At 39.0% G+C, this 19,550-nt stretch overlaps 1 protein-coding gene across 1 annotated transcript; it reads left to right on the top strand.

Annotated features, from left to right (window-relative positions):
- The first annotated feature begins 7,736 nt into the window (after positions 1-7,736).
- Positions 7,737-13,823, top strand: LOC124149005 (lengsin-like). Its single transcript, XM_046520338.2, has 4 exons — positions 7,737-7,812; positions 8,901-9,017; positions 12,042-12,178; positions 12,519-13,823. The coding sequence occupies exons 3-4, from the start codon at positions 12,046-12,048 to the stop codon at positions 13,610-13,612; spliced, it is 1,227 nt and encodes a 408-aa protein (XP_046376294.2). The 5' UTR covers positions 7,737-7,812; positions 8,901-9,017; positions 12,042-12,045; the 3' UTR covers positions 13,613-13,823.
- Positions 13,824-19,550: the final 5,727 nt, after the last annotated feature.

The following is a 19,550-nucleotide window of genomic DNA, read 5'->3' as shown; positions in this document are numbered from 1 at the left end:
AAACTTGGTACACTTAACAATCAGGCTCAGTAGAAGTGCCTTTTGCTATTTAGTGATTTTTTAAATTATATATTTTTGTCGTTTCCATGGAAATATGATGAACTTAGGAAATTTGAGGGTAGTGCTCTTGTCCAGACCATATCTCCCGAACCATACAACTTAGCTTCTCAAAGGTTTTTACACCTATCAAACAGGTTATGAAGTGGTACCTTTGCTATAAACAGATTTTTTCTTTTTTTATCTTTTTTTCAATTTAAATTGAAAATTGATGAATCTAGGGTTATGTCCTCGTCTGGAGCATATCTTCTAAACCATGCGACAGAGATTCACCAAACTTTATGCACATATCAATCATGTTCACTAGTGGTGCAATTTGTTATTTATTGATTTTAAACTTTTTAATTTGTAGCCCCTGACATATAATTCTAAGGTGTACTATTTACCGATATCATATACTATATATGATGTGAGCTACAAAACCTAGTACATTCTCTTTATGCCTTTGTGTCATGAGGCTACAACAGAGCTATTCATATTACAATTTCATGAGATCATCAGAAAGTGAGCGACATGAACCAATATTTAATAACCTTCATTATATTTCTGGTTTTGGCATCAAGGAAAAAGATTTCCTTGCCAATCTAAATACATTTGAAGGTACACACAGTTTACCGACATGCCACGTCGGGGGGATATGTCATCTTCGGATGACTCTGACTTGTTTAAAATTAGTGAGACAAAGGTCTACTTCAGGCCTTACTAGTTGCAAAGGAGGAGTAGACAAAAGACGGCATGGAGATATTAAATCTAAGTCAATATTTGCATCTGTAATGTGAGACTTGATCCAAATGCCAAGTGGCGGTACAAATTTTGGCTGGTTGTGAAACAGTTCCTCATTAAGAGGATGGACGACGCAGTTATAAGCTGGATTTGATGGGTTTGGACGTAATTTATATTATAGTTATATACTGAAGGGATAATTTTGGTCGGCGTTGTGCAAGCTAAGGCTCATCGGCCTCCACATACAAACTATCTACAGGAGAGGTTCTAAATGCTCCAAGACAGAGCCGCAGTCCTTGATGATGTATGCTATCTAATTTCTCGAAAATTACTTTTAGCGGCTCCACCATATACAATTGAACCATAATCTAGTTTAGATCTCATAAGGGATCTATACAGGTGAAGTAAGGTTGCCTGATCCCCACCCCACTTAGTATTTGCAACAACTTTTAGTAGATCAACAACCTTCAAGCATTTAGTTTAAAGTTATTTTATATGAGGTACAAACGTCAAGTGGCGATCAAAATAAGACACAAGAACTTGGTCTCCTCAACAACCTTGATGGGGGCACCGTTTAAGAACAGTTCCGGGTCTTTATGCGGTCTATACTTTCGACAAAAATGGATACAATTTGTCTTTGCTTTAGAAAATCTAAAGCCATTCTCAAGCGACCACTTTTGGATCTTATTGAGGCAAAGCTGCAGTTGCCTTTCTATTGTGTACATGTTTATGCCACGACAAGATATGTTGAAGTCATCTACAAAGAGTGACCCATCAATTGAGTCATTCAATACCTTGGAGAAACTGTTAATTTTAATGCTAAATAATGAGACAGAAAAGATACTGTCTTGTGGGACACCATGATCCTGACTGTAATGATCAGACGGGGTTGAACCCACACGGACATGAAATTGTCTGTCGGTTAAAAAACTGGATATAAACTGAGGCAAACGACCTCGAAATCCCAAATCATGAAGATCTTTTAAAATACCATGCTTCCAAGTTGTAGCAATAGCTTTTTCTAAATCGAAAAAGATGGATACAGCATGTTGTTTATTTATAATGGATTTTTTTATGAATGAATCTAAACGCACAGGATGATCAATGGTACTCCTATTTTTCCGGAAACCACATTGTATATCTGTAATGAGATGATTGGTTTCCAAATACCAAACTAATCGATTGTTCAACATATGCTCCATAATTTTGCAAACGCAGCTAGTGAGAGATATGGGGCGGTAATTTGATGGATCTGTATGATCCCGTCCATGTTTTGGTATAGGGACTACAATTGCATCATGCCACAAAGGAGGAAAAATCCCTGATGTCCAAATATCATCAAATATAGTTAAATGTGTCTGGAGACATGATTCAGGTAAGTGTTTTAACAGCTGATAATGAATATTATCAGCTCCAGGTGCAGTATCATGAGCTTGCCAAAGGGCGGTATTGAGTTCATGTAGTGAAAATACTTCATTGTTATCTTCACCATTATCAGAGTGAAAATTAACCTTTTTCTTTTCCTGTTTTTGCTTAAATTTCTGAAATTTGGGATCATAGTTGGATGATGAAGAATGCTTGGCTAAAGTTTCACCTAATTTATTTGTTATGTCAGATTTATCCGTTAATACATTATTACCATCTTTGATATGTTTAATGCTGGACTTAGAACACTGGCCTTTAATTTTTTTTAATCATATTCCACACCTTTGATATAGGTGTACGTGAACCTTTTCTAGATACATAATTTCTCCAAGACTGTCGTTTATTCTGTTTAAATGTTCGTCTAGCCTTTGCACTATTTATTTTTAAATTATTTAAATTATGGACCGTAGGGTGTCGGCGGAAAAACTTTTCTGCCTTTTTCCTACGCTTTCTAGCCTGTTTGCAATCATCGCTAAACCATGGCTTGCGAATGTGCAGGTTCACAGAGGACTTAGGAATGGTTTCATCAGCTATGTATTTCAACTGTTCTGAAAACATCTGAATAGGGTCTAGAATGTTTTGAAAAGTTTCAGGTTTCAGTGTTTCAACCCAACGGGTATGAAATAAGGGCCAATTTGCTCTATCAAAATTCCACCTTGTTGAAGGTGGCTCATCAGTCGGGAGAATAGTTTTTAGTAGTGTGGGAAAATGGTCACTTCCACACAGGTCATCATGAACTGACCAGTCAAATTCGTTTAGTAAATTGGCATCCGTAAGTGACAGATCCAATGCTGAATAAGTTCCTGTATGTACATGTTTGGACCATCATTAAATATACATAAATTATTGTTTGTTACAAAATCTTCAAGGACTGTGCCCTTGGCGTTGGTATCAACACTTCCCCATAAAGGGTTATGTCCATTTAGGTCACCCATGATGACACAGGGTTGAGGGAGTTGGTCAAATAAAGACTGAAGATCAGCCGGAAGAGGAGAAGATGGTGGAATATACAAAGAGCAAAGTGTGAAGGCGATGTGAACTGTTAGCCGGACTGCAGCGGCTTGAAGATTGATGGTAAGAGGAATTTCTCTATGGATTACGTCCTGTCTCACAAAGATTGAAGAACCTCCAGCGGCTTTTGCTCCTGGAGCTGAGAAGAGATTATACATGTTATATTTCCTGACATCACATTTATCTGTGTTCTTAAGATATGTTTCTTGTAAACACATAGCTGATGGTTTAAAATCTTGAATTAAAAGCTGTAAATCATTAAAATTATTCCTAAATCCTCTACAATTCCATTGAATTATGGTGGACGATTGAGTCATGGTGAGGAGGAAGGCCTCCTACTACTGCTCTGTGACGATGGCGTTTCATCCATGTCCAGAGCATTAAAGGAGTTATGGAGAACTATCTCTGAAGATGAGGAGTTCCTGGTTGTCTGTTTTCTATTTAGTTTTTTTCTTTCTTTTCTGGTCAAAGGTTGAATGTCTGGTTCTACAGCATCAGATTCTTTAGTGACAAGCACTTCAGCAGCAGACACTGTATTGTCTGTTTCAGAGAGATTCACAGTTTGGATGGAAGATGTTTTAGAAGTTATGCTGACAGGTTGATCTGACTTTTTACCCAGGACAACTCTGTCTAGAGATTGATGAGGTTTGTGTAACAGGACGAGCAACAGCTCAGGATATATTTTATTTATTGACTTTGGAGGAGATTTGTTCTCAACAAGTTTCTTTGCCTCATGAAATGAAATGTTATTTTCATGTTTGACCTTCAGAATTTGTGATTGGGTTTGCCACACAGGACATAACCTTGAAAAAGCCAGATGTTGTCCTTTACAATTTGCACATTTTATCTCTGCATCACAATCGGTGTTCTCATGTCCACCGCCGCAACGTTGACATATCACAGAGTGGTTACAATATTTTGAGCCGTGACCAAACTTTAGGCACTTGAAACATCGTTATGGATTGGGGACATACACCTTCACTCCGATGTTGAGATAACCAACTTTATAGACTTAGGAATTGTTGAAAGTGCAAAGGTAAACAGATATGTGTTGGACGGGATGATGTCACCGTCTCTAGATTTCATAGTGAAACGCTTCACTGCTGTCACTCCTTGTGTTTTTAATTCTTGTGTAATGTCTTGCTCCGACATGTCAGACAGGCAACGAGCTCTGTCTCGAACAATGCCTCGGCAAGAATTCAAGGTTTTGTGTACGGACACAGCAACCTCAATATTTGCAAATGTAGTTAAAGATAGCAGATTGAGAGATTTCTGTCTCTGTGTACACTCAACAAGAAGAGAGCCACAGCGAAGACCGTCACATTCTTAACTTGTCCACAAATTCCAGATACAACTTTGGAAATGGCAAAAGGGATTAAGTTTAATTGGTTGTTTGTCAGCTGCTTCTATGACAACAAATCGGGCCCATGAATCTAAAACAGGAGATGAATTATCGGTTTCATCTTGATCGATATGTCGTCGTTTTGAACGGTTTGAACCAGGGTATCGGTGAGAGATGATGAAAGAAAAGTATTCAACACCCTTCCTCCCCACCTACCATAGGGTGCCAAAAAGAGCGATGTTTTATTGCACCGGATCGCCAACATGCAAACATCAGGGATACAGAGGTGGTATACTCCAGTCTAAACAACATGAATAGCTGAACTTGTCTACCAAATATGCCAGGCTGGTTCGGCCCATGACAGTAAACTGGAGACAGACAGAACTAAGAGGTTGATAGTACCAGATTGGCCCATGAGCCACCGCCTTCTGGCATGGGACTCTAGGCAAGTTGATATCATACATTAATAACATATATACATACCCAACATTCACATAAATTGCAATATTTCAATATGTACATGTTTCATACACAGGGCATGGCGTGACCAGCCGATTGATAGAATCGGGCCCATTCTACCACCCGTCTAGGTGAAGTAAGGGTCGAATTGGTGTGTCGGGCAAAGGAACACTGTTCCTGGCTCCAGTCTCCGCAACCAGACTGCATTCCTCCAGCGACACAAAGGCGCAATCCACGGCAAAATGGTTGCCCAATTGAGTCGCCTCATACGACCAGCAATCGGGTGCTGACGACACATTCTGCCCCGGGTCCACACGGGGGAAGAGCTATTAGCGTTATTCAGCACTCACCACGGGGAGGTTGCTCTTCACGAGTGCCTCAATAACATGAACATGTGTTTGTTGTCAGCTGTCGATGAGGTGAAACCCTCGGGTAAATATATGCATCAGTTGTTTCATATGCGACTCCACAGTCGCGAGTGTGCAAATGTACGTTGCAGGATATGCAGGGCACTTCTTATTTTCCAGTTAGACCAATTTGTTTCTTATACACATGTAAAAAAATTCGAGTCTGGACCAGACAATCCAGTGATCGACATCTTAAATATCGAATGTTATCAAAAATGAAAAGTACCATCACTGTCTGTCCCCGGGCCTGACCATCAGATCGTGCTGACAAGCATGAGTTGCTGAAGATAAATCCTAACCTGGATCTTCAGGTAACCTGCCATCTTCTTCATTGGGCTGGACTTGCCGCCAGTCCTGTTGCTCAGTATGAGTTTATCCAGGCCAACTCATTTGTAAATCTGAAATAAATGAAATTGTTCATCAAAAACGGAGATAAAATATTTATGTTAACGAAGGTTAACCCCAATCTAGAATTGTTTTACATAACATTTAAATGTATGTGTGCTTCTTATATAATAGGTTTCAGAATACATAACTCTTTGCACTCAACATAGTTAAGCTTAGGTTTCATCAAAGTTACATCATTTTGATTGGTTTGTTGTTTTACGCCGCACTCAGCAATGTTACAGCAATATGACGGCGGTCTGTAAATAATTCAATCTAGACCAGACAATCCAGTGATTGATACCATGAGCATCGATCCACGCAATTGGGATTGATGACATGCATCAACAAAGTCAGCGAGCCTGACCACCCGATCCCGTTAGTCGCCTTTTACGACAAGCATAGTCGCCTTTTACGGCAAGCATGGGTTGCTGAAGACCTATTCTACCCTGAATCTTCAAAGTTAGATCACTTTCATTTTTGCCCAAAGCACGAGACCTCTTGATTTTCCAACTATGCTTGATAAAATATATGTTAACGAAGGGTAACCCCAATCTAGAATTGTTTTACATAACAATTAAATGAATGTGTGCTTCTTATATAATAAGTTTCAGAATACATAATTCTTTGCACTCAACATAGTTAAGCTTAGGTTTCATCAAAGTTACATCATTTTAATTGGTTTGTTGTTTTACGCCGCACTCAGCAATATTACAGCTATATGACGGCGGTCTGTAAATAATTGAATCTAGAACAGACAATCCAGTGATTGATACCATGAGCATCGATCCACGCAATTGGGATTGATGACATGCATCAACCAAGTCAGCGAGCCTGATCACCCGATCCCGTTAGTCGTCTCTTACGACAAGCATAGTCGCCTTTTACGGCAAGAAAGGGTTGCCCTCATATAGCTGGAATATTGCTGAGTACGGCATTAAACAACAAACAGAAAACATTGTAGTAACATTAGCAACCTATTCTCGCCTAAAGCGGCGATTGAGCATGTTTTTTTATTATTAAAACATTAATAAATGATAATATTGTCAAAATTAGTTCGGTATTTGTAAAATCAGCGTTCAGCATGCATGATTAATGGGTGTTTTGAAAGAGCAAAACGTCCATAACATGTTATCAACGACAAGCAAAAATCATAATTGATATTTTCAGTTGACTGCTAATAATGAACGTGGGTTATTGGACACCATGTCTATTTGTGATCAACATGCAAAGTAGTTGAGTTGCATTCATTTGATATATTGCATAACATCATGGTAAAACTACAAAATGTCATCATTTTACAAGCATTTGAAACCCGTGAGGATCCGGGGTAGAATAGGTCTTCAGCAATCCATGCTTGCCGTAAAAGGCGACCATGCTGGTCGTAAGAGGCGACTTACGGGATCGGGTGGTCATGTCGCTGTATGCAAATTACGTGGATTGATGCTCATGATGTCAATCACAGGATTGTGTGGTCCAGACTCGATTATTTACAGACAGCCGTCATGTAGTTGGAATATTGCTAAGTGCGGCGTTAAACAACAAACAAACAAAAAGCTGAGAATAGTCGAGGAATACTAGTACTCGATAACCACCGACAATCTCAAATGTTTATCACCCAGATTACTAGTTTGCAGCTCATTGGGTAGGTAACAGGCGAAAAGTTGTAACAGATGTGCAACTTTCATTCGTCACAGTAAATTTATTCGTGGTAGTAAATTGCTGCGGACATTTTGACTCTCGCATGTATGGAATAATTATTGGCTGACAAGTGTAAATAGAATAGTTTTGATTATCATCATCAATGCGTGCTTCATCAATATTTATAATAATTTTCCTTTTATACTAAAATATATTTACAATAATAAGCTTTAATCGTTTTGGTCACGTGTTCTACTCCACATAAGCTGTGTATTAAAGGACTAGCCGTTTTCATTCCTTGATTCTACCACGGGACGACCCATGTGATCCTCTGTACACCAGCTTTCTGCACCACCACTGAAGGTAGGCTATTTACTATAAAATCTGACACATGAAGATCCGGGCTAGAATACGTCTTCAGTAACCTATACTTGCAAGAGGCGACTTACGGGATCGGGTGGTCAGGCTTGCCGACCTGGTTGAAGCATGTCATCGTATCCCAATGTCATGGATCGATGCTCATGATGTCGATCACTTTGTCTGGTCCAGACAGACATCATGAGCGATCTACACAAATGGGATGTGATAACAGTCATCTACATAGTCACCGAATTTGAACACCGATCCCGTTAGTCACCTCATACGACCAAAATGGGTTCCTGACGATCTTCATGGGTTTCGAACGTCTGGCCATGGTGTCATCACTTTTTTATAGCGATCGCTTTATGGCTGAAATAATGCCGATTCTACGTGAAATGTAACTCACTCACTTTGATAGTGATTCAGAAACATATCATCTTCCCGAGGCTTGACAGTTAACTGACTATAAAAGTCCAGTTTCCACCCTTGCCGAACTAGGCTGGTATTTGGAGTTACATTTTGGCTGGACTAACGAGTCTATGCATAGTCCAATCAAAATCGCGCACCGAAATCGAAATCCGGTTCGTAAACTGTCGTGCAGATTTCGGTCGATTGCAGGATTTGCAAAGCATGTGCACCAACAACTCGTTGTCAGCAGATATTTTCCAAATCTTATTATGTTTTTAATCAAGGTGCTCACGTGATTTGATGCATTTCGCGATGTAAGACCCCTTTGATCACAATATATATCTTGATTATCGATCAGATCGTCCTGTCTCGCCGCCACCATTTTGTATGAAGCAAAGGCAATTGATACGAGAGTTGGAATCTAATTGGTCCATAGGAGACGCTTAGAAGGGACATAACTGGTAAAAGCCACTGGTGGCGCTACGATCGAGCCCAGTTATTCCAGCCTAGTTCGGCAAGGGTGGAAACTGGACTTTTAAAGTCAGTTAATTCTCTCGCCTCGGGAAGATGGAAACATATGCTTGATAAAAAGTTATAGTCGGAATAATACACTGGCTGCTTTTTATCTGCACAATTATTTGAAAAACATACATGTTGTTATGTTTCAATGTGGTGTATTTCAGAGGACTCGTGTAAATTAATATCACTGCAACTAGCAGAAAACGTGGGACACGTCGACTGTGATCTGCTCCATCTGACCTTTCATCGCTGACCACAACACATTGTGAACGACCAGCAAGGTATTGTGTGAACGAATTTCCGTCAATTCCCAAGAGTTGCGGTCGAAGGTTGCACCTACCCAGCTAGAAGCTAATCTACCAGAGACCCTCCTCAGATTGTTTAGTTTCCCAACAGTTTCAGTATAAATGACACCGGAAAGCTTATTCAGTTATGATTTCTATCAATAAAATCTTAACCACATATCCTTGAACAATAAGGAAGTATCCAGAGACAGTACGTACTTTCACTGACAATTGTTATCACTGGACGTAATAAGACACTGTGGAAGGTACTGGATCCAGTAAGCTGGCAGTTTGCTTTGCTTTGTACTAGATTGTCCCCAGAATCGACTGTAACCTTGCCTCTTTGTGAATCAGTCCTGTTCTAATGTCTTTAATCCTAAATACTTGAAAGTCTTTATTCTTTGAACTCCTTAATCTTATAGGATAACATTTTGATCGTTTGTATAAAAAAACGTTTTGGCACATTGTATTAATAATCAATATGGGTTCAATGTGAGAAGCGCATTTCTGGCGTCCCCCGCCGTGATATTGCTGGAGTATTGCTAAAAGCGGCGTAAAACCATATTTACTAATAATCAATAAGACCAAAGGGGAAGTACACTCGACATAGCATGTCCATGTCCATGTCATTGAAAGAATATTTATATCTACGATCGTTTAATACGTAGAATATTTGTTATTTTATTTTTGGGCTAAAATTGTTAATTATTGCAAGCAACTGAAGGGGTGGTGTAAATTCTGCTTGAGTACCATACAGGTAGACTGTAAGTCCCCATGGCCCCTCGTATGGTGATCCACCTTTGGTTGCTGTCGAACCGTCCGTTTTTATAATTTAAATTGGTTAAAAAGGTCAGGGGTCATAAACTCTTTTGTAAAACCTGCATATAGCAACCAGGTGATCTTTGTAGAGAGAGAATCCAAACATGATCAGCCATTTACACATCCAGACAAGGTAAAAATCAATTAAATACGCGAAGTTTCACGAATGTTCGATAAGTATTATTCCTAAAAGTAAAAAAAATATTATATTTCACTTCAACCTCACTGTAATCTTTTTTACATTTACATTAAAAGTTGTAACAAGGGTTAACCTGCAACCACTTCATGTAAACTGCCAGAAGATTGCGCTGCAGTTAAGAGAAAACAGAGCCGTGGAGGACGCCCTTGTTTATCAAAATGGAAGAGTCTTCAGTGTCGTAGATCGAAACGCATGATATTAATCACTGGATTGTCTGGTCCAGACTCGATATTTTTACAGACTGCTATCACATTGCTTGAATATTGTTGGGTGCGGCATTAGACAACAAACAAAGAAACAAAACTGTGAGAATCAGTTAACAGTATTTGTTACAGGTTTTGATGTACTGGAAACTGGTTTTCAATTTCTTGAGATAGTAGGTGAAAGAAATATCGCGTTTATATTACAATTAAGGATCTTCGATGATCTTGACACAATGGTTAGAAAGGTATATTTATGCTTCACGAAATTGTATGCCAGAGCTATGTGTTCCTTGATACAATTCTACCACCCTGTTTCTTGACAGTGAAACGCTTCACAGAAGTTACATTTTGTTCTATAAGTTCAGCAACTGTCGTCTGCTCAGACTGTCAGCCGGGTAGCGAACAGTCATATTGATACTTGAAACTCCACGTGGGGCAAACCGCCTCGGAGAGATGAAACATACTTAATTTCTCCACAGACAACTGTCTTTGATATTATAAATGGTTTGAGTTAGTGTGGCTCTTTGTTTGTAGATTCATTTACTTTAAAACTTCGCCATGTTTATCTCAGCTTTGAAACATCATCACATGAATGATTGTAGCCTCTAAACTCCTTTGCTGTCGAATAGAACCAGAATTTGTATGAGACATGACGTAGGTAATAGGATCCAGCATCCCCGCTCGCCAATCAACGGGAAGCAGGTTTCTCAATTTAGTCGCATATTAGAACTAGCATTGGCATACATGGGACACTTTCGAGTCCCCACGGGGAGATGCTTTTCTTAGCTACAATATATAATCACTGCACGTTTCGTCATATCGAAGCCGTGGCTAGATCTATAATCACCGATTTCTTTTTAACTAATTCCGATTCAAATAACAGTCTGGTTTGTACTTGACATAAATCCTGCTGGGAATCATGCAGGAAGCAAAGGCACTGTTAGTCCCGTGATCCCCAAGTTGGGTGGTCTAGCTTTGGTTGCCAGTGGTATGTAGCCCAGTTTTATCTTGTACCAAATCTACTGAAGAATTCTTTGTTTTTATAGTGAACTGGTTTGTTTTATACCTTAGCTGTGATACATGACTTACTGTTTTACTGTCCTTTGTCGACGGGTATTTAATAATAATTAATTTGTTTTCATCGCAATATGGCTGCAATATTGCTGATGCGTTGTAAAATTTTAACTCACTCACTCACTCTGGTGTGTACTGGAATAATTAAAGAACTGAGTGTGAGCGAACTTGTTTTTCAGTCAAATCATTCAGTTAACCTTTAAATGGAACAAGATTGTCGAGGCAAATTGAAAACACAATCTGATTGGCTGAAACGATTTGTTACTTGATCATAATTAAAATTTAAGGAAGTCCCAACAGAGTTGTCACTGTATCGCGCATTTGTTTCACAATGATGTCTGATTAGGTTTGTTACTAGTATTTCACTTACATAGGGTACTGGTCAGGACTGACGCCGGTTTTATAGTGCTGGTCATCTGAGACTCCATGCTGCAGCTTAACATGGATATCCTCACATATTCAGACACAGTATACCGACTCCGAGCTGACTGATATTTGTTTTACCCCTTATTGCCAGGAAGAGTAATACAAGTACCATGTCTTAACGTCTTTTGGTAAGACGCGGTAAAGCATAAGTTACTTTGTCGAGCCCATGGACGTGCGTTCAAAACCCAGGATTCAAATATAACGTAACAAATGGCGATGTATCGCAGATAAATTCTTTAGAGTTAATCGAACAGTGTAAATGATTGTCAATTGTTTATTGCAGTGAATGGTTTATTGCAGGACCATGTCTCAGATGTCGGTACCCTACGACTATTTACGACTGACTGTCTGTGATGTATCCGGAAAGTCCAGAGGAAGAATTCTTCATCGCCGCCATGCCGAACACGTCTGTAGAACTGGGGTCACTGTAGGAGTAGGTATGTGTTATGATCTTAGAAGCCTACCTGTCTTGTGATTCCGGGTAAGAATGTAGGTCCCTGGCAACCTTTGCTGGTTTTAAGAGATGATTAACTGGAATGGGAGGTTAAGCTCGTTGGTCTGGTCAGTCGTATTCCAGTTGTGTGGATCGATGCTCTTGATATTAATCACATGAATGCCCGGTCAAGACCCAATAAAATTACAACAACCATCATAAAGATAGAATATTGCTGGTTGTGGCTTTGAACAACAAATGAACAAAAAAAATGTTCTTGCCATGGTTTTTAAAACGGTTTATAGGATTGGGTTTTTTCCTCAACTGAATTGAAATATTTTCAGGCGTTCCTGCGTCACTGCAAAAGGATTTTGGCTTTGTAATCATTCCCGATCTCAGCACAATAAAGGCTATTTCCTGGGATGGGGGGGAACAGTTCAAGGTCGCTGAGGTCATATGTGACGCGTATTGGTTAAAAGACAAGACTCCTGTTAACTGTTTTCCAAGATATGCTGCTAAACAACAACTCCAACGATTGGCCAACAATGGGTATACGATTTTGTCAGGATTCGAGATGGAATACATGTTGTATTACAAAGACCTACCTGCGTCTGGAAGATGCCGAATGCATCACTTGGACCACACAAAACACAGTGCATTTCTTTACGCCTTAGACAATGGCATGCATAATGCAGGTGTTGACGTTGAAAACTTTCATACAGAGTGGGATGCTGGACTCTTCGAGGGAGTTTTAAAGGCATCCAAAGGCATCACAGCTGCTGACTGGGCTTTTACCTTTCGAAGTGGAACTCTTGAAGTAGCAACTAAGCACACAGATTATGAAGTCAGTTTTTTGTCCAGACAAGAAACAGGTGAAGTCGGAATGCATTACAATCATTCGGTGTTATCGATTGAAAGCGGTGAAAATATTTTCAGTGATTCCAGCAAACCCGATGGTATATCTGATTTTGGAAGATGTTGGCTTGGTGGACTGCTAAAACACTCTAGAGCTCTCTCAGCTTTCTGGTGTCCTACAGTAAATTGTTATGATCGATTGCACCGCCCAAGGAGACCAAGAACAATAAACTGGGCTTTGGAAAATCGTCTTTCGTCTTTTCGAGTTAAAGCAGATACTGATAAACAAGGCGTCTACTTTGAGAACCGCATTCCAAGTGGGAGCAGCAATCCGTATCTGACTCTTGCAGCGACTATAGCTGCAGGTTTAGACGGAGTACTCAATAACCTGGATTGTCCTGCTCAATGTCCAGACACAGAGGAGCCAGCTGCTAACTCCAAATCAGCCAATACTCTACCAACCACTCTACCCGAGGCACTATCTGCCCTCCAGGCAGATTCTGACCTGGTCAATATTCTCGGAAAGGAGCTGGTGGAATGGTTTCTCGTAGTTGCTAATCGAGACATTGAACGATGCAACTGATAAATGTCTTCTAGCAATTGCATTCCAAACCACTTATTCTCTATTGTCGACTAGACATACTAGATAACTGTCTTAGTGACTGTCTTTACTAGTCTTCTTGGTACATTCGAAAATGTCCACAGTTACTCTGTCACAAGACGCATCCTACTTGTGTGGGGACCTACTTTTGTATATGTCATCATCGAACACCCCGAGTGTCTGGTGCCAATTACACTGATCATATCACTTTCAATATCAAACTGTGTTAATAAAGACTCTAGATATGTAAACCTGTTGTTTTTATGCTGTAACGGTTCCTATATCTAGACTACGTAAAAACCTCCTTGCATAATCTAACGACAAAAGCATCCTTTTTTTTATTATTGCGGTATTAATGTCATCAGTTTGAATATACGACAGGATGAATTAAATCAAAGTCAGTCATATTAATTCACACATCAAGTATCACAAAATATAGGAGTCCAAAAAGAAGTTTTGGAAATATTGGACTAAATACGGTTTGTAATGCCAGCCTACTGAGATTCTGATGTGTAACATGGATACCCATTCAGACACATTGTTCGTAAAGTTTACGAATAACCAAGAGTTACAATAAGCTGGTGCTAAACATAGCGGAGTTATGCCCTCTTTTCTTTGTACGTGTGTAACCTCTCTGTCGTCTTTTGACGTCTTAGAAAAATCAGTTTTCGTCATTTTCGGCAGGCTATTTTTCGTATTGCATAACGTTATACATGAGCATATAAATCCATCTGATAAACATTTATGTCGTTCGGGTATTAGGCAATATTTTGTTTGCTCACAGTTTACGTAAAGATGCTAAACGAAAAAATCGTCTCACAGTAATTTTATCAGTGGACGATAAAAAACGGAGACATTTGCAGTTAGGTAAAGGTAGGTGAGGTAAATCCAGTGCCGCGTGAGCGCAATTCTCCCACAACCTGCACTTAATTCACTATTATTAATAGTGTGTGTGTTTGTTTTGTCGAGAAAAAATTAGGAATGATTTTGATTTGTTGTTTAACGCAGCACTCAGCAATATTCCAGCCATGTGACAGCGGTTTGTAAATAATCGAATCTGGACCAGGCAATCCAGTGATTGATATCACGAGCATCGATCCACGCAAATGGGATGCGATGACATGCATCAACCAAGTCAGCGAGCCTGACCACACGAACCCGTTAGTCGCCTCTTACGGCAAGCATGGGTTGCTAAAGACCAAGTCTATCCCGGATATTTACGGGTCCTTATCAATTGGGATACGATGACATGCATTGACCAAGTCAGCGAGCCTGAAATTAGACAAGTATTAGATGATGTTGATACCCCTGTATTTAGCAACTCACTTTAGGATAGCCTTGAACAACCTATTGAAATGTTTGAACTTGCAGAAGTTGTTAATTCATTGAAGAATAACAACAGCCCTGGCCTGGATGGGTTTCCAGTTCAATTTTTTTAATTCCTTTGGAATGACTTAGGTGTATGGGTATTTAGGTATACAAATGAAACTTTCAGAAATAATCAAATTACCTTAACTATGAATAGAGGAATGATTACATGTATTCCGAAACAAAACAAAGACAGAAGGCTTCTAAAAAACTGGCGACCGGTTTCTCTTCTAAATACTTTATATTAAATTTTAAGCTCGTGTGTAGCAAACACAATTAGAAAACATAAGATACGTTAATTCATAGTGACCAAACTGGCTTTATACCTGGTCAATGTATCAGTGAAACCATGTACGATATTATGTATGAGCTGAAAGAGAAAAATAGGGCAGGACTTTTATTACTTATTTCACAAAACATTATTGAATTGGTTATGAAAAAAAATGGTTTTGGACCAAATATAATTAAATGGGTAAATATCTTAACTAAGAATGCATACCTTGTGTAATACAAAATGGACATCTCTCCATTTTTTTTGCAGGCCAGATGATGCAGGCACAGTTACCCACTTTTACCCTACCAATTTTTGCTTGTAGCTGAGATACTAGGAATAGTGATTGAGAATAATAAAGCATAAAAGGAATAACGATAAATGATATGGAGTATAAATTAGGTCAATATGCAGATGATACACAGTTATTTTTAGATGGATCTGAAGAGTTTCTTTGAGATGCAATTGATACTTTGAATATATTTTATAGAATATCTGGCCTGAAGGTAAGTATTGACAAATCTAAAGCTATAGGGATAGGTTCAATGACAGGAAACAGCATCAAACTCTGTGAGGACACAATACTAGACTGGCATGAGGGAAACTTTGAAGTCTTGGGAATAATACTTTATCCCACATTACATGATCTATGGGTAATGAATATAGTAAAAAGAGCAGATTTTGTACAACAGCTAATTTATACATAAATAACATTTTGAGAGACCTGATTTTAAGAACAAAGGGTTCCAGAATATTTTATGATAAACCCACAGCTACAACTAACTTTCCTCTGATGTGTGATAAATGGGAAAATGAACTTAATCAAAACATTTAATGGAATAATGTTTTCACTAATTGTAAAATGTGTACCAATGATATTAAACTAACATATTTCCAGTACAGATTCATAAATAGAGCTCTATAGACCAAAATGGAATGATTGAAAATAAAGTTAATGGATGATGATAAATGCTCTTTTTGTATCTCTAGGCCTGAAAACTTATACCATGTATATGGAGAATGCGTTTTTGTAAAGGAACTTTGGTTAGAATCGAAGGGTACCTAAACTTGCATATGATATTCATATCACCATTCTAGATAAATTATTTTGCTACAACAAAGACAGCTATCTTTTCAACCATATAATTCTTCTTGCAAAAAATTACATTTACCTGTCAAGCATAAGAAAACTCTATTATGCTTTCCTTTCTTTATAAAAATATTGAAAGATGTATGTAAAATAGAAATAATTATCGCAATGAAAAATAGTAGTATTAATAAATTCGACAGAAAATGGAAGGAATTATCAGTCTACTGCTAATTTATATTCTGTAACATAGCCAACATTCACCGACTCCAATTGTGGGCTGAGGAAACTCAATTATATGTATCCATATTCATGAGAAAACAGCAATACTTGTGCTTGATTGGCGCTTGCTTAGGTCTTCAAAGGTCATTTAGGTCAGGCTCTGATTTGCATTTGTATTTCTATCGTCCTCGGGTATCGCGTTTATTAATCTCCATTCCAGTATGATAAATACCCTGGACCAACATACATTTTTTTGGAGTCTTGTGTCATCAATCAAATTACATTGTTCTCTCGTGACAGAAACAAGAGGCGACTTGACTTTGCTGCTGTCTTACATACAGGACTTCCCAATCTGTGCCTCAGTACTCAGGAAAACATCTTTTCCAATTAATTCAGCCTTTTGAATCAATTAATTATATCGACGATACACCCCAGTGAGGACGCTGCACTGCAAAACTGATGTCTCCTACTCTGAATTCGGTGCATTGTGTGTCTGTTTGGAACCTAATAAAACAAATATTCATGGTGTATTGTGACTGAGCTTTTGTATGCTTGTTTTTGAGTTCCCTCTGGCAGATTGTTTCTCTTGAGTGTCTTATGACAGAGAATACGTTATAGGCCTGAGTGCAACAAATGTCTCCATAATCTTTTATTTTCCCCAGTACATTTGCATTGCTTTGGAATAGAGACCCGCGAAGATCCGGGTTAGAATAGGTCTTCAGCAATCCAATGCTTGCCGTAAATGGCGACTATGCTAGTCGTAAGAGGCGACTAACGGGATCGGGGGGTCAGGCTCGCTGCGTGGATGAATGCTTATGATGTCCATCACTGGATTGTCTGGTCCAGACTCGATTATTTACAGACCGCCGTCATATAGCTGGAATATTGCTGAGTGCGGCGTTAAACAAAAAACAACCTTGGAATAGAGAGAGTTGGAAGAGTCATTATTTCTGATATCAAACATATTTTTCAACTCTATAGAAGTGAACTTTATCGCCATAAGTAGCCTTTTTCAAATTGACTGCAGCCAGAACAGCATTTAAGCTTGGTTTGGCACAGGGCTTTTGTTCATTGGTTTGGAGAATTGACTCAGTCAACCTTCACATTTTCGCGTAAATGCATCATTCATCAATTTAGAAAATGATTTTTGAGTTTCATTTTGGCTTGCTTATAGTTTTCAGTGTTAAAATCTGTGTATGATTTCACCCAAGGGGATTGTTGAATTATAATGATTCTATTAATTTTGTTCTGTTTCAACCTCGGATGATGGGGTAGCCATAGTGGTTAAAGTGTATGCTCGTCTTGCTGAAGACCTTGGCTCGATTCCAAACATGGGTACAATGTATGAGACCCGAGACGATCCTGGTTGGAATAGGTCTTCAGCAACCCATGAAGGCGACTATGCTTGTCGTAAGAGGCGACTCACGGAATCAGGTGGTCAGGCTCGCTGACTTGGTTGATGCATGTCATCGTATCCCAATTGTGTGAATCGATGCTCATGATGTCAATCACTGGATTGTCTGGTCCAGTCTCGATTATTTACAGACCACCATCATATAGCTGGAATAATGTTGAGTGCGGCGTTAAACAACAAACAAATGTTCTTTTTTTAAAGTGTCTTATGAAAATTCCAAAACAAACAAGGTATGAAGCTCAATTCTGGTGTCCCCCGCTGTGATATTGCTGGAATATTACTAACAGTAGCATAAAATCAAACTCACTCAATCAGTTTAAACTCCTGTCTCAGATGTAGCTGTAAATATCTGTAATGGGGGACATACTTTTGTTTATCACAGAGATTCGGTTTCCATTGATACATAATTTCTGTTTCAACTTGTGGAGTCGCGGGAAGAGCATGTCCTCTGTCACTGCCTCTGATTCTGGGGCGAGAGGGTAATTGCTAATCATGCAAATAATAGGGGCACTCCAGATCTACCTTCTAGTATATACCCTTCATCTGAACTAATAGCAATGTTAATGATATTTAGTGTGAATGTTCATGATATAAAGTGTGTCGAAGTCTTGTGGACCCACCAACTGAAAATGATACTGAGTACTAGGACATGCTATGGCCACACATCTGAAAACTGCTGTTTCAGATTATCAAATATTGAAGAGCCTTCTATATTCACATTTCTGGGGACAGTGATGAAATTACTGCCTGCTAGATGTACATATTCAGCTATATTAACTTGAAAATGAACTCTAGGATCTAATAGCCACCCACTCCTCTTTGCTGAATTGCTATTTTTTCCTTTTTAGCCCCTAGGTGACGCATGAGGCGAACAACCTCCGCCATCTTTCTTGCAACAGATTTTGTCTTAAGTCTACTCAGGGGCAGTCTTAGGACTTAAGATAAAATTTTGTCTTAGACTTAAGTTATTCTCATAGATTGAGCTTCATGATCCCCGATTTAAGACAAAACTTGGTCTCAAGTCTAAATCTTAAGAGTAAAGACAAAATATGGTCTTAAGTGTTTCATGATCCCGTAAAACGAAAACTTTCATTCCCCAACCCAACACACGTCACACGTCACACAACCAATACAGCTGATTTTGTAGCGCGATTTGTAACCATGTATAAATCTTAGGTTCACCTTTATCAGCCAGAGACTCAACAACAGTCAAAGCAGGGAAAGTATCTAACATCGAAGAAGGCAAAGTCTTTTTCATCAACTGGCAAGGCGATGACTTCGGCTTTCTCGGATTCCAAAGGAAGCTTGTGAACTACCTACAGAAAGGTCAGACCCTTAATGGCCAATATGTTGCTGATCTTCTTAGTCAACAGCGCGAGAATGTCAAAGCTAAACGACGTGGATAACTCAATAAAGGTATGTTTTTTTTCCACGAGGACAACGCACCTCTACCAAGTCTGTGGTCGTCATTGCTGCGATGTGGCCTTTTGCACTCATTGAATTAACCAGGTTTGCCACCTTCAGAATTCCACCTATTTCTAGTTTGTCATACCTCATG

Source organism: Haliotis rufescens, unplaced genomic scaffold, assembly GCF_023055435.1.
Source record: "Haliotis rufescens isolate VD_foot unplaced genomic scaffold, xgHalRufe1.0.p SCAF_8, whole genome shotgun sequence".
NCBI classification, from domain to species: Eukaryota; Metazoa; Mollusca; class Gastropoda; order Lepetellida; family Haliotidae; genus Haliotis; species Haliotis rufescens.
Note: the sequence above shows the minus strand (reverse complement) of the source record. Positions and strands in the feature narration are given on the sequence as shown.